Raw genomic sequence first — 20,828 nt, forward strand, 5'->3', positions numbered from 1 at the left:
CTGTGTTTGGCAATTCTAGTGTGCTCCTTGGTGTAAATCCCACGCAAGGTCCTGTGAATGTTTAGCCCGGATTAGCGCTTGAAGTGTAAAAATCCCCAACCTCCCCAAAAAAGACTATCTAAACATTATAAAACATAACTGGTGTAGCATAAACAAGAGGAGAGTTTCCGCTGGTGACATTACCTGGTGCCATATGTAACCTGTGTCGGCGATCTGATCCTGCAGATATCTTCAGTGTTCCCACCACGGAACCACATTAATCCTGGCGATCATCGCATTGCTGCTCTGCCGTCCTCTCCACTTGAAGGCTGCTCCACTCGGCCGGGGATGACACTAACTAGTACTATACGCGCGCAGCACCCTCGTTCATGTGGCCCATCATCATCATCATCATCAGCACCACCACCACCAAGCACCACCACAGCACCTCGCTGAAGACCTGAAACTTTTTGCTGTAATTGGCGCTATTCTTAGCCTCTCACCTCTTAAAACGCTTAATTGGATTAGCCCCGAGTTGTTTTTTTTTTTTTTTTTTTTCCTTTGACAGGTCAGAGCCACCAATAGCGGGTGCCGTGAGATCAGTTCACTTTAGACCGCTTTAACTAATCCCGCTGACGCCCAAAGGTGCGGTGGATCCCCGGTGGTAGGCGCGCCGCGAAGAGAGGAGCCTGGGAAGGACGAACGACCTCCTCGGCCAGAAGCTACCGCTGCTGCTGCTGCTTCCCCCCCCCCACTCTCTCCAACGATGATCATAACACTGCGGGCTCTCTTCGAACAAGGGGTAAGAAGGCGCGTGGTATAGCCTCGCGTGCTCACTGCGGGTGCGGGTAGTCGGTGCTGGGACGTTTATCCATTGCCGGGGTACGTTGCGCGCAGCTTTTCCTCCTCTGCAGGGCCCGGGCTGCTCTGCGCAGGGGCGAGGATAAATAACAACAATCCGGGGCTGTCAGGTGGCCGCAGGGCAGGCTGGGGCTAAGCGAGCGAAATTAAACCTTTAATGTTGTGGATTTTTTTTTTTTTTTTTTTTTTTTTTTTGTCACATGCCTCCACAGGGGGGCTGCAGAGTTAACCGTGTGTGCTGAGATGAAGGACGAACTCTTAGATTGCAGCTGCTGATTCCTCTTTCAGAGATATATCGCATATATATCGCATCGTTTCTACTGGAGGTACAAAGTGAACAAGAGTGAGAGTCATGCTCTGATAAAACAGTGGATATATTTGCAGCAAATGTATTTATTTATGAATTTGTTCAGTCTGTAGCGTGAAGGTCTGGGAATGGTACAGGTTTTATTTTGAAAATATGCCTTTGGAATTATATAACATACTTGAATACTGTCTAAATGAACAGTTCAACAGAGTGAAATATGTGCCTTGTGTGTGCCTTGAAAATCATATTGTAACACTTCACATTCCAGGATTTAAGAAACAGTAAAATGTTACCTTTTGTAACAATACAATAGAATTTCAGAAAAATAGAGTGCACACCACAAAAGCATGGGAAAACTGATTTAAAAAAAAGATGTTTTGGGATGAGGCTGCAGAGGGGTAAATATGGACTCATTCTCGGCTTGAGTCAGGTGTGACAAATAAATATCTCAGGTTGCTATTTAAAAGTATTGAGCACTACATGCCACATTTTTCAGCCTACTTCATCATGGCCTGTACATTTCAACCCTTTGTATTTATTTGCAAATGACATGGGAAACATTGGAATCTGTTTGCGGCAGCCGAGTGTTAGTCACAGAGGAGGATGTATAAATATCTTTGTAATCCCCTCTTCTGAGCGTGTGTAAAATATAAACAGCGACTCAATATATTGGTGAGTGAGCTCAGCCAGCAACGAATCTCAATTTATATCCGGGATAACAAAAAAAACAAAAACAAAAAAATCCTCGCCACACATCCTATTATGTGCATGAGACGATCATACAGGCAGGCAGGCAGGCAGGATGGATGCGTCGGGTGGGTGTGTCTCTCTGTGGCACAGTGACGCGTTTGCTGGGACGCATGCCCCGTGCGCACGCACTGCGCGCTCCCGGCCTGTCAGCGGCAGCCAGATGGAAACGTAGGCAAAGCGAAGCCCGGGTGAGGTCATGTATTTTTAAGCCGCGCGGCGAAATAAAACATCCATTTGGGCCGGCTGAGCGAGGAAATCGGCCGCCGCGAGGACACTTCTGACCGGTGAATCGGACGGCGGAAGGATCGGCCGTGTGCTTTGAGGACGGAGGTAAGGCGGCCGAGTCGCACCTCCGCGCCTCACTGACGTGCTTATTGTTTGGCCGTGGGGGGAGGGTCGCGTCGCGTCGCGTCGCGGGCGGCTTCGCTTAATGTGCACGCTGCCCTTCCGCCCTGGCTTGTTGTCGCTGCTGGTGTTTTCTCTTTGTCGCATTAACCTCCAATCTGTGCCGATACATGACGCCTGCGTTGTCGAGTTGTGTTGCTATATCTAAGGCTGCTGCTGCAGCTGCTATCGCCGCCGTCCGGCCGGGCAGCACAGCATGCGGCTACAGGATACGGCTGTCATTTTTTTTTTTTTTTTTTTGTTATCCCTTCGATTACTGCCTCCTTGTGCGATCAATGGCGGAACTCGCTCCCGTTCCGTGCACATTTCCGGTGCCATCATTTATTTTTTCTTTTCCCACCCCGCATCGCCGATAAAATAGGACGCAGGGTCGTGCGGCCAAGGTTAACATGCTGGCAAGGAGCGGCAGTGAGGAGCCGCTCCATTCTCTCCCCTGTGCAATGAAAGTGTAGCATGCTCCTTTAATGGCCCAGCGTTGGAATTAGCTGCTGACACATTAGGACCGCTGCACCACCGGTGTGAGTGGACGGCACCTTCATCGACCGTGTTAGCTTCGTCAAGGTTTCGATTCGAGATTAGAAGCATTCATTATTACGTCTGTGACATACTGGAGGTACAAGACATGTGCATGTTTGAGCTCTTAATAGTGTTTGATGAGTTTAAGTTAATCTGGTTTTAATAGTTGTGTGTGTGTAACTAACCATACTGGGTATCTGATTAACGCTACATGATGCTGTACATATGTGTGAGTACAAAATGTGCCAGTCGCAGCAGACTTTGTTTCTGAGCTTGCTTATGAAATGTGTCAATTTTATCCTGCAAATTTTGTGTCAACCAATCAGAGGATGGTAGAACCGAAGCAGCCCACTTTGGAGGCGGCAGGGGATGTGGTGCGCTCCAGGAATGACCTGGTTTTTGCGGGATGCAGGGAATCTACATCTATTTAAATCGATCCACCCCCACCTCCAGGTTCCAGACCTCTTTCTGCAAGGCCAAAACTTCTGACAAAACTGTTGCATCCCTAGTTTTTACAGCTGCAGACATCTGTGCAGAATCCAAATTATTAATACTATCGGTGAGTTTGAGAGGTAGAACTAATGGCTTATGAGTTCTTACCCCCTATTAAAGCCGGCATAATAAAATAAAACGTCACTGCATTGGTTAATTTTGTGTTACTGCCACATATCTGCCTCCTGCCTACGATGTTATTCAAGCCACGGTAACACAGTTGATTGTAATTATCATCCTGTCAAAAAAAAATGTGAAAAGCAGCAGCGGCAGCGTGTCTATTTTCATGTTGCGAGGGAGGTGGATGTTACGTCTGTCTCTGTGACGTTTGAGGAACAGACGGGGAGCTGACTCATATTATGCTGGCACTTCCACCCCTCATATGGACCGTGTGTCTGGGAGAGTGGGAGAAAGAGGAGGGCGATTACGTCGCTTATGTAAGAACTGCAGAATCGGAAAAGGAAGCCGCTGTTAGGCTCTTTCTCCTTTCTGTTAGATCCGGGTTGGAGGGGGGGCGGCGTGGGGGGGGGCTCATCGCCGGGCGAAACGAGCACGCTCACTGGCAGTGTCATTCGGCAAGTCTGTACTCTCTGTTGCCGTGTGTTTGGTGCGGGCTCGCAGTTGCGTGGTGCAACCTGACCCACTTAACATGTGCCTGTGGAAGACCTGGCTGTAGAACTGGCCTTCGTACTGGGCCGGGCCCAATCTGGCAAGAAACTCATCGTCGAGGTTGGCTCATCAGTGCCAAGGTGTCTCTCTGGACGTCATGTTTGGATGATGCAGAGGACTTCCTAGTTGCCCTCCTTTCAATTCTTCCATCCTCCTCCCGTGTGTTTGCTCGAGTTGCTGAGATAAGGGAACTGCTGCGCTCTGAAAATTCTGCGACGTCTGTTTTCCTCGACTCCCAATCTAGTCTTTTTTTTTTACCCAGAGCCGGGGATTTTTTTTTCCCTTGCTTTTTCTTTTTTTTCGATCGTGTGCTCAGCAGCTTTTTGCGGCGCAGCCCTGGAGGTGGTAAGAAATATTTGTCCGTCTTTGTGCACACAGAGGACCTTTTTGGATGCGCAGAGAGCGGTCTTCGAAGATTTCGCCATGAACAAAAACAAGAAAGAGAGGGAGTTCTACAGCCTCGATGTGGGAGATTCCACATTCACAGTGCTGAAGCGGTACCAGAATCTAAGACCCATCGGCTCCGGGGCTCAGGGAATCGTCTGGTGAGTCTTGCACCTTTAATGTGTTTGATAAAGTGGTGAACGGCTCCAAAAAACCCCTGTGATGTTTTCTACCACCTGTGAGGTGGCCTCGGCGTCCGTGTTCCATCTTGATTCCCTCTCTCCCTGCAGCTCTGCCTACGACCAGATCCTTGAACGAAATGTCGCCATCAAGAAGCTGAGTCGGCCGTTTCAAAACCAGACGCACGCCAAGAGGGCGTACAGGGAGCTGGTGCTAATGAAATACGTCAATCACAAAAACGTAAGGCTGCGCCTGATGTTGGCCAGATAATTGAAGTGTCTTTTTGATCGCTGGTATGTTTAAATGCATACATGGTGCCTGATTTTGATTCTATTCCAATTATGCTTGTTTATTACACCTACAGATTATTGGCCTATTAAACGTGTTCACACCACAGAAATCACTGGAGGAGTTCCAGGACGTGTAAGTAACAAAGCATGACGTGTCCGGAAGCTGAAAAACGTTCCACACTTGCCTTCGTGTTGGTGCGCTAACGTGTCTCTGGTGGATGTGGCAGGTACTTGGTGATGGAGCTGATGGACGCCAACCTGTGCCAGGTCATTCAGATGGAGCTGGATCACGAGCGGCTGTCCTACCTGCTCTATCAGACGTTGTGTGGCATCAAGCACCTGCACGCTGCCGGCATCATTCACAGGGTGAGCATTTTGAAGAAGTTGTCAATATATCAATATGTATGTCAATATATATATTTATATATTCATCATGCCAGACCACTATGTAAAAAAAAAAAAAAAAAATCACAAATAGACTCAGAGTGAATAGAAATGTCCTGGCAAAACCTGCACGCACCGTTGCTGAGATCTGATTGACGTTGTCCCTCTGTAGGACCTCAAGCCGAGCAACATAGTTGTGAAGTCCGATTGCACGCTGAAGATTCTGGACTTTGGCCTGGCTCGGACGGCCGCCACAGGCCTGCTGATGACACCCTACGTGGTGACACGTTACTACAGGGCGCCAGAGGTCATCCTGGGGATGGGCTACCAAGCCAACGGTGAGCGATGATCTCTGTCACCGTGTCCATTCACCCACAATTGAAGCACTCGTTTTCTTAAGAGTGTTGAAAAAAAATAAAGTTGCACTGTGGATTCAAAAGGTTAACCCATAATGGATCAAATCACTACCTCAGCTGCGCTGCGGTTTATAATGTTGATTACTAACTCGTCCCCTGCGTGTGACTAACCTCTCTTCTCACCTCTCACCGGGCCGTTTTACTGTGATCCACTCCGCTAGTGGACATTTGGTCTGTGGGCTGCATACTCGCCGAAATGGTGCGACATAAAATCCTCTTCCCGGGAAGGGACTGTATCCTTGGGCTTTTTAAGCGCTTCCACGCAAGGTTCATATTTTTAAAAAATCTCTTCAGTGTTTGTGCTTCATGGCAACATTGTCATGCTGATTTTGCTATCCGTCCGCTGTAAAATCTTTGCCGCATGCTGTGGGCAGTGCTGCATCCTTGATTTGGAGCTTTCAGCCACTCGTTGCCTCTGAATTTATGGTTTAGATCTTTTCTGCTGCCCTGTTCAGGATGTTGTCGCTCATGTCTGGCTGATTCTGCATGCGTCTGCTTTTATAATCCCCACTCATCAGCATTTCATTGTCATTTCCTTTGCACTCTTATCACTGTTCATTGTTTTGCACTCTTGTTTTTCCTCACCATTTCATTGTTGTTTTTTATTTATTTATTTTTTCTTGCATGTTTGCATCCAAAACTCCACCCCCACCTCCAGTGGATGTGTGGTCAGTTGGCTGTATAGTGGCCGAGATGATCAGGGGAAGTGTGTTGTTCCCCGGCACCGATCGTATCCTTCACCCGCCATTGGTTCATCGTCACTTCATTCTGAGCAAAGAGTTTCAGCATCATCCAGAGAGTTCTAGATGTTTTCCCTCCACCCTCATCTTCTCCACAAGATCAGCACCATCATCATCATCATCATCATCATCATCATCATCATCATCATCGCTCGACTGGATCGAACTCCTCCAAGTAACTGGCAGCGAAAGCACTCCAGTGTATTAGATACTAGTTGGTGATGTAAGTGTCAGATCGTCTCGCGCGCTCCCTTTCCTTAACGTCCGCACTGCAGACATCGACCAGTGGAATAAAGTGATCGAGCAGCTCGGCACTCCGTCTCAGGACTTTCTGATGAAGCTCAATCAGTCGGTCAGGACGTACGTAGAAAACAGGCCGCGCTACGCGGGGTACAGCTTCGAGAAGCTCTTCCCAGATGTGCTCTTCCCTGCCGACTCCGACCAGAACAAGCATAAAGGTAGGGTGGAGGTTCTGGCGCGTTCCTCTGCCGTCACGGTGACTTTTGTGAAGTTGAGCTGCATGTAACATGTCTTGTTTTGACCTGTCAGCGAGCCAAGCTCGGGATCTCCTATCCAAGATGCTGGTAATCGACGCCTCCAAGCGCATCTCTGTGGACGAAGCCCTGCAGCACCCCTACATCAATGTTTGGTATGACCCGGCTGAAGTGGAAGCGGTAAGTGGATCGCCGGCATGCACTGTGCGACTCCCTAAATGCTGCCCATGAGATTTTAATTGCGCCGCTTGAGATGGAAAGCTGGCACAGCTTTCATTCCATCAATGTGCAACTAAGCCGTTTTTTCCCCCCCTTCCTCAGCCTCCTCCAAAGATCCCTGATAAACAGCTAGAAGAGAGGGAGCACACTGTGGAGGAGTGGAAAGGTGAGAGGTTCATCGCAGCACAATTTCCACTGCGAGTTCACTGTATTTTCTGAATCGTTCATGTTACGTAAAAATGAGAACAAAGCATGTAAGTAATGTTACTACCGTTTCAGGATCTTTTTTTAAACTGCCAGACTTTAGTGGAGTTGGACCAAGGCACCAGAAATCCACCTCAAAATATCTCCATAAAACAACAAATTTAACCTTGTGTTTACAGCCTGCAGCTAAAAATGCTCGAGTTTAGCGTCTGGCTAAGACGCTAAACCTGTTTCGTTTGACTCTCTACACGTTTGAAAGTAGACAAACACAAGGCGGATAAGTGTGCTGTCACTATGCTAGGAGAGTGCTCAGTTGGAGTATCACGTCCCTTTGTGACATCATAGGTGGCTGGTTAATTTTGAACAGGCACAAAGTGAGAAATCACAAGATATTTTTTCATTTCTGGGAGTTAATTGAAAGGCTAGAGACACTTATTATTGTTGTTAAATAAATAAGTGCACCTTAATGTGTCATTCAAATAATCAAATAATGAATACTTTCTGCGGCATAATGTAGCTAAGCTGTTGCCAAAACGTTTGTTTTTTTTGCCAAATTTGTGTCGTCACAATGAAAGAGAAATGACCCGCTGGCCAGATTCTATGTTCAACACATCGGTAGTGACATTATTTTCTATTCACGGTGGGCACAGAAATAAACCATGTGTAAAGAAATCCAGCCAATGACGGCGTAGTGACAGTCACTTGATCGGAGACATTGTTTGTGAAGGAGGTCTGTATCTCCGCTGTGGATGCCAGAGAGTGCGTGTGTGCAGCTGACTTGACACCCCGTTTTAAAGCCTCTTGAAAGTGAGTTTTTTTTCCACTGGGGGGCAACCTGACTCTGTGGAGCGTGGCCACGGCGGGGGGAGGGGATTGTGCGCAAATATCACTTTCAGCAGAGGAAGATGAGCTCATTCAAACCTCGTGCCAGGTGACGATGACCCCCGCCGCAGATTTTCCACGTTGGAAGCCGCCATAGAACAAGCAGCCGCTTTACGTTGTGTTACACACGACTGGAAAGGAAAGGCCCTGCGCGTAAAACTCACAGTAAAGCTCTCCTTGTTACTTGTTTGGCCCACAGGTCTAATTTATAAGGAGGTGACCGAGTGGGAGGAGCTGACAAAAAATGGAGTGATAAGGGGCCAGCCGTCTCCTTTAGGTGAGTAATCATTGGAGCTTTGGAAGCTTATCATAGGAGTCTGTTTGATTGAACCTCTTTATGCAGTTTACACAAATACAGCCTAGTTTTTGAAATTTTCAATGAGGACTTTTTATTTGAAGTTAAATGTCAATGAGCGGCTTTAGTGTGGGAGAGCATCCATGCTTCCTAGGAGAACTATATACTGTGTGTGTGTGTGTGTGTGTGTGTGTGTGTGTGTGTGTGTGTGTGTGTGTGTGTGTGTGTGTGTGTGTGTGTGTGTGTGTGTGTGTGTGTGTGTGTGTGTGTGTGTGTGTGTGTGCGTGCGTGCGTGTGTGTGTCCACTTAGTGCCAGTAAATCTCACACACTTTCAGTCTCGAGTTACTAACAGGCCAACCAGCGGTGGCATTCATGCGTGATTTCAATGAAACCTATTCGTTGACGTGTGTTTTTCGCAGCACAGGTGCAGCAGTGATCGACAGCCCCCCTCAGCCTAGCACCTCCTCGCCCTCGTCCTCCTCGGTCAACGACGTCTCGTCCATGTCCACCGAGCCCACCGACACAAGCAGTGACCCCACCATGGCGTCTGAAACGGACAGCAGCCTGGACAGCCACACCTCTCTGGGTGCGCTGGCCTGCTGTAGATAACCCCTCCCCCCCTAACCTCCCCCTATGGCTGGGCTAGTCCAGTGACTTCTCATCTTAGTTTGTAGAGCCGCGCTTTTAATGTACAGTTTGTTTTTATTTCCCCTCAGCCCAATCCGCTGTAAATGATTGTGGTTTGAAAATGTATTATTATTATTACTATGACTGTATTTTTGCTGCAAAGATCAGAGTATGTTTTGATGTGAATTTGTGATGTGTGTTTGGAACGAAAGGGAAGTTCAATTTGATTCTACACTTTTCTTTTTTTTGCTGAAGGCTTAACAGTAGGATGTCATTCTGTGAGCGCAGCAAAAAAATGAAATTATATTGATTTATATTTTTTTGAAGTAAGTTTCTTTAAATTTTTGTATCATTCTTTGGGACATTTGAATGAATCTACACCAATTTTTGCTCCTGGTAGGTTAGTCTATTTCATCTTGGATGTAACTGCAAAAGGAAAATTTTATTTTGATATTGTTCCTCATCTTTCTTGTAGAAAGTGTTGCTTGGTTTATCCAAGTTCTTAGTTTTATGTCACCTCTGATTGTGCACAAGCAGTCAAATGTTCTATAACCCTCCCGTGTACTATTATTTTTTTTACTGTGGCATACTGTAAACTGACTGTATTTTAACTTGATTATGTTAGTGTAAAGAAGATGGTCTGCTGGATGAAGGTGAATGTAAATATGACACAGTGAGAACCCAACCGTTTCTGTCAGCGCTCGAACAACCTTCACTGGCTGTGGATGAGGACTTTTTCAAAACCAGATTCTAAAATAGTCACTCTTTGCAGGTTCAGCTAGGTCTTACTCTCAGCCCTCCAATATTTAATTTAAGTGCCCTTACTAGTTTCATTTTTCAGCCCTGTCCATTGGCTAATGCCCCAGGCCTCTGCCGTGATTCTCTCTGAGTTCTACCTCACATGCTTGCGCACTCAAACATGGTTTCCACAGACACAGTATGCATACCACAGCACACATCGTTGGAAAGAAACACAAAGATTTTTCCCCCCTGTATTTGTGTTATTTATATATTTATTTATTTATTTATTTATTTCAAGCTAGGAGGCATCTGTTTTGTGAAATTAACATTTCATTCTGTTCTCCTTAAATGCATTCCCCCCCCCACCCCCCCTGTGCAATACAATTCATTAGACTAGTACATTTGACTGTAGATGTATGTATGTTTCTGAGTTAATCAGGAATCAGGTGTTTGCCATAATAACCGCTGGATGTATTTGATGGCTCACATTTTCAACCTGTTCCTTTTTGTCATGGTTGGTACATCTGGACGTTAACCCCCCCCCCCCCCCCCCCCCCCCCCCCCCCCCCCACTAAGCATCAGCTCCTAGAATGCACTGAGTGTGACCCCTGTCCCGACCTCTTTTGGGGGCCACAACTCCACAAACTGTCGTGGCTTCTGTTATGTGGTTGTCAAAAAGAGGGGTAGTTGAGGCTAATGTTTTCTCACATCAGGCTTTGGTGCAGGTTGAGGAGTGAAAAGTAAAGCCATTCAGCACAACTGCGATATGATGTTGCCGACCTCTGATACTTTGGCCAAACGCTGACAGCAAACCGTTATCCTGCTGCGTCATGGCTCTGTGAGGCCAGTTGTGTGACTATTAGGCCTCTGGGTCTGAAAATGCCTCACGGACAGACTAACTATATCAGAAGTGTAAACTGTTTGCCTTCAACTCCACAAAATAAAAGAGTTGAGTTTTAAAGTCCTGCAATGTCTTTTCTTCTGCCTCTCGAGTTTACATTCTTTTCCAGAGTTCTGAGGGAGACCAAACAACTCCCCCTCCCCCCACTCAGCTACACAACCTATGGTGAATATTGTTATGGGATTTTCATAAATGCTTAATTCAGAACAGCTTGGTCCAGAGGAGTTCAGGTTTGGCACCAGCACGGATCAGTGGAGGCACAAGGCGGCTGTACCAAAAGAGGGCACGGTGGCAAATAGTACTGCACTAGAGGTATTTGGTCTTCAAGCTTCAGGGCTGGATTTTCTTCTCAGTGATCGAGCTCCTCCTCTGATAGACCAGGAAAGACGTGGCTGGCGTGGTCTAATTGGTCCGTGTTGCTCCTGTGGTGAGATCTCCGAGGGTTCTGAAGAACTCTTCCATCTCCTGTTGCAGGAGGATGTTTCGTTTCTCTGCATCTTGATGGGCCCTCTCGGAGTTTCTGAGCCGAATCTCCAACATGTGACATTTTTTCTTCTCCTGGTCCAGCTCCTCCTCAAGCTGGTTTACCTGGGACTGGTACTTAGAACAGGCCTCCTCCAAACTAAAAGAGAAAACAACAAACGGGTGAATAACCTAGATTTTTTAAAGACTATACTTGACAGAAAACAATACAAGTGATGGTTCTTACTTGCGAATGCAGGCCTCGTAGCTCGTCCTCTGTTTCTTTAGCTCCTGCTTGAGCTCCGTCAGCATGTTGGCGAGGCCTTCGCTGGTTTCCGCATTGTCGGTGTCTGTGCCGCTGGCGCTCTGATCTATAGTGTTGGCGTTGTCCCTCGCCTCCGCGGGCCTGTCTCGGACCTGACCTGATTTTGCCGACTTGTCGCTGCCCTTTGGCGCGGCCAGCGAGATCTGAAACGATGTCCAGATGGAGGAGGTGTCGGCGGGGAGGCTCAGAATGGACGGACCGACGTTGTCGTAGGCGGACAGCCTGTGCGACTGGTGCACAGCTCTGTGGGACATTTGCGGGGAGTCTTCGTCCGAGTCCCTCTGCAAGTCTCTAAGCGCCGTCTCCTTGAGGGAGAGGGTGGAGTCCTTCAGCGACGCCGTTGAGTCTTTGAGCTTCTCGCCCGACGAGGTGGTGCGTCTGTGAGCGCGGAGGGACGACAGGCCGTTCATCCGCCACTTGCCGCTCCCTCCTGCGGACACGTCCCCCGTCGACCCACCTATTTTCCCCCTGGCCCCAGCAGATGTTGCGCCGCCCTTGAAGGAACTCTTCCAGGAGGGCTGGGCTTTGACCTGTTTGCTGGGGCTAAAGGCTGCATCACCTCCACCTTTTCCTTCATCCGCTTTGTCCGCTGTGCCGCCTCCGTCCTCCGTCAGACCGACGTCAGACGTCTCTGGTGCAGCAGTTGGGGTGAGCGCTCTCGCATTATAGTCAGTAGAAGGGGTGGATGATCTGGATTCGTCTTTAGGTGTTTTGGAGCTTGTCTCCAAGGACGGTGGCTTGCGCTCTTCTTGTGAGACCCATTCCACCATGCACCGTTGAGTAGTACTTGGCTGCTGCGGCTGCTGCTGCTGCTGTGAGGTCTTGCTCTCAGCTTCTGGCTCATCGTGTTGGTAAAGCCCATTGTGTTCACTGATTAGCACAGTCATAAGGTGCTGCACCTGTGAACTTCCTGATTAGGATGAGAAACACACACGCTAAAGCACACACCTGCGAAAGCTACAACAGAGTCTACAGAGAGTCAGACGGATGACGTGACCACCGACCTTCCATCATGGTCACGGGATCCTCCACTCTGGGTCGAAGTATATTGGGTCCAAAGACAGTCGCAAGATTCTGAACACTCATCTTGTTTTCAGTGGAGTGGGACTGCACCTCATCTAGAAATCTTGGAGGGCAAAGTAAGAGAAGAAGAATTTTCAGTCTTTGGGTTTTAAAGCCAAGGAAAACGAGAAGAATCTAAGAGAGAGTTTGTCACTTTGTTTTTTTGTGGGGTTTTCAGCTATATTATGCTGTTAGCCTCTATGGACTTCAAGCTGAGTAGTATATGGGTGGAACTTTCAATTTAGAATTTCATTTGGTCTTCACTTAATGACAGACAGTGTCTACACACCTGCAGATGTATTTGAGAAGGTTATAGTTGACCTGAGGAAGAGATTTCACCTGCTTGCCAAGCTCTGAGACGGCCTTCAAATGAAAAGAGATCATTCGTATTACTATCACAAAGCACATTTCTAGAATTCAGCACTGAGGAGCTGTGTGGCTACCATTGCTTTGTCCTTGGTTAAAAGCTGAGCGCAAGATAGAAACTGCGTGTATTTAGAGAAGGGGATTATGGGTTCCGGCAGCTCCCGTATGTACAGCTTTAGCAGCGATGCCACTGTGTGGACGTCTGTGGCACTGTAAGAGAAGGAACATCATGAATTCCATGCAGCACAGATTTCAGCTTGAATGAGGAAGGAAATCCCCCCCTGCCCACTGTACCACCTGTCAAACACCGGCTTCTCGCCACGGTCAAACGCATCCTGCAGCTCTCGGACATGGTTGGTCTGCCCAGGAGCCCTGAACAGTCCCTCCTCTTGGAGCCCGTGCTCTCGAATGAAACCCACACACTGTTCAACGAGCAACGGTACCAGTCGCTGATGGCCACACTGGGCTTCATACAGCATTGTCTCCTCGAGGTGCTGCCCGAAGACTCCTGCAGCCGTACATCACGGAGAAATTGCAACATTCAAATCAAGGATTTTTTTTAAAGGGATTAAGTTTTCCTTTAAAATTTTGTTGCGAGAATTTCACCTCCTCCAAGTGGAGCCCGTATGACTCTACGTATGGCTCTGACCCATTCCTCCATGTCGCTCTGAGAGTTGGCCATCAGCAGGAAGGATTCATGGCTGATACCTGTTCGATCCTTCTCGCCAGTCCCCCCTGAGAGCACAGTTTGGAATGTATCATATTTTAAACCTTGGCATTTTCTAAAGTCATAGACTGAGGCGATGGGAGAAAACACAAGCCAGCACAACCACCAGCAGCACCCCTGTTATGTACAGAGACACAGCGTGCAGTTGTGCCCCGCCCTCTTCCAGCGGCAGGCAGCTTGACACCACCCACTCTGACATTTTGCTTTGACATTTGACGTGAGGCTTTGATCAAACTAAATTCAATCTCTGCTTGTGACATGTCTTTGTAATTGCTTTTCAGGAAGGCCATTTGTAGACTTTCAATATTTTGATAGTGAGGTGTATAGCTGGCAACATATATCTATATATCTATATATAGATATGTGTATATATATAATGTGTGTGTATGTATATACTGTATATATATGTGTTGCAAGAAGAATTGATGTCCAGTACATTAAAACATAGCTAAAAAATGAATATCACAAATATCTTACGTCTAAATTTGTTGACGTTCTCTAAAAATCTTTAAAAAATTATTATATATTTTTTCAAATGAGTGTCAACATGATTCTGTCTTTTTTTTTTTCTCCAACACATGCTTTGTCCTTACTTGACCAAGACCTAATGTACTTGGTCATGTTCTCACGCAACAGATTTGTCTCAGTTCCAACTCACCTGGAACTATTTCAAATAGGTGGCGACTTGGCTCGTCCTGATTGGCAGACAGCTCATTGACCTGACTACCCTGAAGGGGAATACAGCCCTGAAGGAGACAGACGGAGTGAGAAAAACAGGTGGGGAAAAACAAACTGACAGATAACTAGACACTGTGCGGAGAACACGCATATCAGTGGCGCTCAAGGGCCCAGCGAGCCGTCATTTAGCCCTTCTGGACGAGGATGTGTAGTGCTTGCTACACATCGTAGAGTGTGGAGCGCACTCGACTCTGGGCTCCTCTCCAACAGTGGGAGGTAATGATAATGGAGGCAGGGATGACTCAGGGAAACGTCTCTTTTATCCCTTCCACTTCCTGCTTGCATTTCTAAACCTCTAAGAGTAAAGGCCAGAGGTCGCATGCTAAGTGCTCAGAGCAGAGCCTCAGAGAGCAAGTTACCACATTATCAATGAGCGTATGCGGCAACAACTGCACCAATAAACTGTGGAGGAGGGTTAACCAGTGCATACTGAGCTCAGAGATCAGTCCTGTAACTCACCTTTATGACATACTAAAGTTCCTGTTCTACCTGTTTTTAAATATTCATTTACATGTAATCTAATTTGGATTGAACACACCCATATCAAAAACAAACAGCTGGCCAGTTGCTATCTCCTGCAGTGTATGTGTGTGTGTGAATTTATGTCTGCCACACCTGCGCCTTGGTTTCGTCTTGGTCTTTGTAGAAGTAAAGAGCTTCGGCCCTCAGCACGAACCAGCGCAGCTGCCAGTTCTTCATGATGCTCCTCTGTCTTTTGAGCCAGCCTGACTTCAGAGCCTTCTCCTGGTCCAGAGGGGAGCAGGGCCTGGATAGCCGAGACAGCTCTCCCAGCACCATGCTCTTGGACCGTGCTGCATGAACACACACATAGTGATGAGGTGAGCTCACAGCCAAAAGAGGAACCGGGACAGGAAATGTAAAAGTTGATGGCAATATATAGAAAGAGATACTGATTTTCTAATTTATTTTTTGTTCTTTGTGGTAGCATTTATATTTGCACAAAAAAACAGATTCTATTTAAGCAGGTAGAATGAGCATCAGGTCTGGGTTCAGTTCATACAAGAAAAAATTCTGATCATGTGGCAGAGCAGAAAAAAGAGGATTCATATCACTGCAGTGTTTTCCAGATGGATGAGAAAAAACACTTTACTTCCAGCAGGGCTGGTCATTCAGTTTCCCAATCAGATTTTTGATTGTTTTGATAGCTGGGGTTAAATATGACTACACAGCAGAACACGAGAGAGTTCTGCTGTCCATGAGAAATAAACAGCCACCCATTTGTTTCCATTATGCTTTCTTACCACTGGATGCTATCATATCTCACACACTCGGCCTTTAAATCTGTCTGCCCCCTCACATTTTATTTTGAATTACACTCCAACCATTGTCATGTTCAAGCCTTTAAAACACATCGCTTTGGATCAGGCCTTGCTCAAACTAACATACACTGACTAGAAGTATGAATTACAGTGACATATGCATGCCAAAGTTATGGAGCGAAACAGTGGAGTGATCCCCGGGGGCGGGGGGCGGGGGGCGGGAAGAGGTAGAGATGAAAGGAAGGCAGAGGGAGAAGAGAGAAATCAATGGCATCTTTCCCCCTGTTAATTGCCTCCTCATTTATGCTGAGGGCAGCAGGGAAGGTATCAGCAAGGGCCCAGGTGGAAATCTCCCTCCTGTTTCCACTTTCCGGCTTATCGGCGGCCGGCTGGACCCTTCATTTTATTTCAACCTCTCTCGATGTCCTTCCTTTTGCAAAGTCATGATTGCTGGGCAGGAATAAAAAATGGCCACGTGAAGCAGTCATTAACAAACTGGATCCTGACAGGACAGGCAGGCAGGCAGGCAGGCAGAGCGAGGTCTAAAAATACGGCAGACAAAGTCACCTCCTGCCTCTCATAAAGGAACGAGGCAGGAAGTCTCGGAGGGGAATAGTTTGATAAATCAGCTGCCAGCACTGAACTAAAAGTGTCTCTGATTCAATTTCCCCTTTTCTTGAATATTGTTCTTCAAATGTACCTTCTGTGCTACTGTGCACTGTTAAACATGGCATATTGTTTTAAGGTTTTTTCGGGACTGAGCCACAGCAAAGGCCTGCTCTCATTATTGAGTTTTTTTCAATTTTAACTGATAAGTGTGCGATTCAATCCCTTAATAGTGCATACCTCAATGGTCCGATAGATTTGGGTTTTTTGTGTGTAATTTAGATTAGAGCAAGACAAAAGGATGGTAAATCAAAGATGACATGATGATGCAACAAGCTTACAGTAATTATTGAGCTCACACTTTGCTTTTAGTAGCATCAATTTCATCAAACATAGCCATAATATTCAAATTTAAATTTGACAGTATTTGCTTGTTTGTTTGTTCGAGACATAGGACTTTTTGTGTCATTAATTTAATTTACTCAAGTTGATAATTACTTAATCCTTCGTCACTACCATCAGCCTCCGCCTCTGTATGCGCATACTGTATACCAGCAAACATTCATTTATCCCATCTGGTATCATCTTGCGCTATTAAGAGGAAATGGTGAAAGACGTCTGCAGCATTTCAGAAGACTCCACGCTACTCAGCTGCGTTATGGTTTTATCTCTGCGCGTCTAAGTGCACGTTCAGCTCTCTGCCGCCGCCGCATGAATTTGCCCTGAATGATGCTCGGAGGAGTGACGAGCTCGGAATCTAATCAAGGGAGAATACCATTACAGCGCATGAGAGATGGCCGGTGGAGCAAACGGGAGTGGACGCTGGCCTCTCCGACTGTCCATGAAGGATACAGGAGTGGCAATCCTGTTTCCCATCATCCTTTATGATCTGATATGAGACAGTAACTGCCGGAGAAGAAGTGAAGCAACAACCTTCCCTACACACACACACACACTCACCGACCCACACAATGCAATATCATTTCATTGATTACACACTTTTCCTGCCCTCATTAGGAGCTAACTCTCCTCACCCCAACCCCGCTCACTTTGATTGAGAACTTTTTAACTCCAATGGCAACCACCGACGTTAAAATGCCCAGCATTTCTCGTTTGTTCTTCTTTCAGATTCTATCTTTATCTTTTCACTTCCATGTGTGACCCAGGAACACATGGTTTTACACCTCAATTTTAACCAATTGGGCCGAAAACAGACCCTGCGTTTCTGTCTGTTGCCCACACGCTGACCCCAACACATGTCACCTCAATACATCCTGCACACCCAAGTGCACAGGTGTGAACGCGTCAGGATGCTGACATTGTTTAAGGGAGGATTATCCTCCCAGCAGCCATTTTTACTACAATCCCGTGTTTCTCTACCAGGGTCAAACCATGTAGGAATCATACCAAGAACAAGGGGGGAAAAAATAAAATGACATCATCCTGTCTTATGTCAGGTCAAATCTCACCAAGCAGTTGACTCATTCTGGCCACATTGTGCCAGAATGAGACAAATCTCAGAGTGGGCTGCTGATAACAATAGTTGTTGGGATGCAGCAGGATGAAAGTGGGGCTGCTGATAAGATGCCTGCGCGGTGCGGCGTGGCTACACCTCCCCGGCGTCACGTCAGTGAAAGCAGACGAGGGTGAGGAAAAAAAAACAGCAAGAAATGATAGTAGCGTGGCCAGTGCAAGTGCAGACAGCAGGACAGACGGAGCTCTGCAGAGGCAGCTAGACAATGGAGAGTGGGGGGGAATAAGAGAGAGTATACAGGCTGTGGTGAAGGAGGGAAGGGATGGAGAGCAGAGGAGAGATGGAGAGGAGGAGGAGGAGGAAGACAGGAGGAGAGCTTACCCCGGCGTGCCTGCTTTATCTTGGGGCTCAGCATGGTTACCGTTGCTGTGCTGCTCCCTCCTCACTGAGACATGACTGCATCCCTCGCTTCACACACAATCCCTCCCTCCCACCCTCTCTCTCCCTCTCCCTCTCTCTCTCTCTCTCTCTCTCACACGCACGCCCGCTGCTGCCTCGCCCCTTTACTCCTCATCCTCTCAGAGCATCTCTTGCTCTCTCACTCTCTCTCTCTCCCTGGCTCTATTCTCTCATTCTTGGTTTCCTGCATGCACACACACCACACACACACACACACACACACACACACACACACACACACACACACACACACACACTCACTCACGAGCCCTTAACCACACACTCTCTCCGTCTTTGCCACCTTCCACCCATCTGTGCCCAACTGGCCACGCGTTGCTGCTGACGTACTCCGGGCCCTGCCCACCTCCTCTCTCCCTCTCTCTCTCTCTCTCTGACTCCAGCTGCGGCTCACTCTCAGTATCTCTTTCTCACTGTCTATAAATATGTCTGACGAGGTGTCCTCTGTCTTATCAGCCGTCACTTCATCTTCATTTCAGCTGCCTGCTGAAATGCAGACCTGATTGTGGTCTCCTCCGAGCCAAACCTTGGATCAATGCGGCTGATTTGGGCAGACGGCGTGTTTATTATTCGCCTCACATCCCTGCTTATTCCACTGTTTGGAATGCATGGATTTGTTTAGGTTTTTTTTTTAACAGATATTAACAGCTCTGGTATCTTCTCTCTGTTTGCAAAATACGTGAATGAAATAAAAAAAAAAAAAAAAAAATTTCTCTGTTCTCACAATAATGCAGGAACAGTTGAAGCCACTCAGTTAGTCCTGCCAAGCCAGCAGGCGGTGATAATGTGTAATTAGTCTGTCATGGCAAATATAATAGAAGAACATTGTGTGCTTGCATATTGAGATTATCCCTGACCGAGTGGCGAACCGGGATGAGAATGGGAGAGGCGAGAATCATCAAGAAGTGCCAGGAGAGGACTGACTGGGAGCCGTGCCAGTGTGAGCGGCATGACATTTAAATGATAACTGGCACGTTCAGCATTCAGAGTTATTTGGCTGATAAAAAAAAAACACACACGCTGCAGTGACTGAGTGGTCAGTCGGGTGGAAGCCGCAGCCCTTGTGTTCTTCTTGTTTCTGGGAAGATTGCAGTGGATGCAGTAAAGCAGATGTATGAGGCTGAAGGCAGACCAGAGCAGTGCTTTTGATGCTCAAGCATGGCAGAGCTCGTTCGCGATGGTTTAAACTCACACCCAACCATAGGCCGATAAAACAGGAGCTCCTGGTCAGTGAAATAAATGTTAGCAGATGTCACTGTACATGTCTTGTACTTTCAAAAGCAAAATCTCCTCATAGATAAAATAGATCAGGGGTGTCAAACTCAAATACAGAGCGGGGCCGAAATGTAAAACTTGCACAAAAGCGTGGGTCAATATTCATAATTATTGAAAAATATCTTCCTTCAGATAGTGAAATAGATAGTGAACACAGATAAATGCAAACATCAGTCATCGATAAATTACACTGAAAAACAACACAAACCAGGGTGTATTAAAACAAAAAAAAAGAGGAAATTTACCTGTCAGTTCATTTGGTTTGCTGTTGACTATAAACACCTGAGCCCGTCTACATCTTGACTTCCAGTCCACTGAGGCCATTTCTGTAGTCACACACACACACAGAGGGACAGAGAGAGAGAGAGAGAGAGGAGAGAGAGAGAGAGAGAGAGAGAGAGAGAGAGAGAGAGAGAGAGAGAGAGAGAGTGAGAGAGAGGGAGAGAGATTGCAGTAAACACCGGGCCTAAACAATGAAGAGTCAGTTTTATTCCTCCACCCTAAGTGAAAGCCTATGACAAACAAATCAAATGGCATGCACATATGCAACTATTTCCCCATCCATGCTAAACCAGTGACGTCTGCCTTAAGAATGCTGATGTGATCTAGCTCCGACGGACTGAAGCAAAGAGAACCATGCCAGTAGCTCACTCGCTTACTTACCGTATCATCTTGTGGATGCTGGTGAGCCGGACAACTCAGTCGGCCTGCTGCTACAACACCACTGTGTGTGTGTGTGTGTGTGTGTGTGTGTGTGTGTGTGTGTGTACAGAGGTATCCAGTGATCCAAAACAGCTCAATGGCCAAGACGGTGGGATGGTGCCCTGCGGTCCTCCTCCTTTTTCACTCAGTCTTTCTCTGTAGGAAGTGAGCTGCCGCTGTGAAGAAGTGAAACCTGCTGACGTCTTTGGCTCAAAATCATACAGTATGTTTCCCCAAAAAGGAACTCTAACAAAAGAAAGCGGTAGTCATTCATTTGTGTCAAGCGAGGTTGGTCAGAGGAAAGTGCTTGCTTTTTTGCAGCCACGGCTTGGTTTGAGGTATTGTTTTATACACAAGGACATGATTCCAATTGATTGGTGGAAAGCGAAAGACTGTAAATGCAGGAAGAGACGATGTTCATATATGGAGAGGATGGATGATAAAATAAAGCTGTACAAGGAGGAGCAAAAATCAAGTCAACTCAAAAGTTCAAGGGATCGGAGTGTGTGTGTGTGTGTGTGTGTGTGTGCAGACACTAAATTAAATCCCACTCACACTACCCAGCCACATCAGCCTTTTGAGAGGTGTGGGGACCGT

The 20,828-nt window shown here is 47.0% G+C and overlaps 2 protein-coding genes across 5 annotated transcripts; one reads left to right on the forward strand and one right to left on the reverse strand.

The window, feature by feature from the left end:
• Nucleotides 1-1,997: 1,997 nt before the first annotated feature.
• mapk8a (mitogen-activated protein kinase 8a) lies at nt 1,998-10,801 on the forward strand. Of its 3 annotated transcripts, none has more exons than XM_076018630.1 (12): nt 1,998-2,227; nt 4,358-4,524; nt 4,654-4,783; nt 4,908-4,966; nt 5,061-5,199; nt 5,390-5,555; nt 6,292-6,363; nt 6,649-6,831; nt 6,923-7,047; nt 7,189-7,252; nt 8,372-8,449; nt 8,888-9,044. In XM_076018630.1, the coding sequence occupies exons 2-12, from the start codon at nt 4,403-4,405 to the stop codon at nt 8,902-8,904; spliced, it is 1,155 nt and encodes a 384-aa protein (XP_075874745.1). In that variant the 5' UTR covers nt 1,998-2,227; nt 4,358-4,402; the 3' UTR covers nt 8,905-9,044. The 3 variants fall into 3 exon arrangements, with proteins under 3 accessions (XP_075874745.1, XP_075874744.1, XP_075874743.1); XM_076018629.1 differs by lacking the exon at nt 6,292-6,363 and adding an exon at nt 5,795-5,866 and having other exon boundaries at nt 1,999-2,227; nt 8,893-10,801; XM_076018628.1 differs by having other exon boundaries at nt 1,999-2,227; nt 8,893-10,801.
• On the reverse strand, nt 10,089-20,790 carry arhgap22a (Rho GTPase activating protein 22a). 2 transcript variants are annotated; one of them, XM_076018625.1, is made up of 11 exons: nt 20,193-20,790; nt 19,775-19,855; nt 15,033-15,229; nt 14,338-14,425; nt 13,559-13,687; nt 13,250-13,460; nt 13,030-13,162; nt 12,876-12,949; nt 12,529-12,650; nt 11,447-12,434; nt 10,089-11,359 (listed from the first exon to the last, which is right to left on the reverse strand). In XM_076018625.1, the coding sequence occupies exons 2-11, from the start codon at nt 19,851-19,853 to the stop codon at nt 11,140-11,142; spliced, it is 2,241 nt and encodes a 746-aa protein (XP_075874740.1). In that variant the 5' UTR covers nt 19,854-19,855; nt 20,193-20,790; the 3' UTR covers nt 10,089-11,139. The 2 variants fall into 2 exon arrangements, with proteins under 2 accessions (XP_075874740.1, XP_075874742.1); XM_076018627.1 differs by lacking the exons at nt 19,775-19,855; nt 20,193-20,790 and adding an exon at nt 18,159-18,444.
• Between the last annotated feature and the right edge of the window lie 38 nt (nt 20,791-20,828).

This window comes from Nelusetta ayraudi, unplaced genomic scaffold (assembly GCF_046127955.1).
Source record: "Nelusetta ayraudi isolate G7.1 ecotype Tasmania unplaced genomic scaffold, CSIRO-AGI_Nayr_v1 ptg000008l, whole genome shotgun sequence".
Taxonomy (NCBI): domain Eukaryota; kingdom Metazoa; phylum Chordata; class Actinopteri; order Tetraodontiformes; family Monacanthidae; genus Nelusetta; species Nelusetta ayraudi.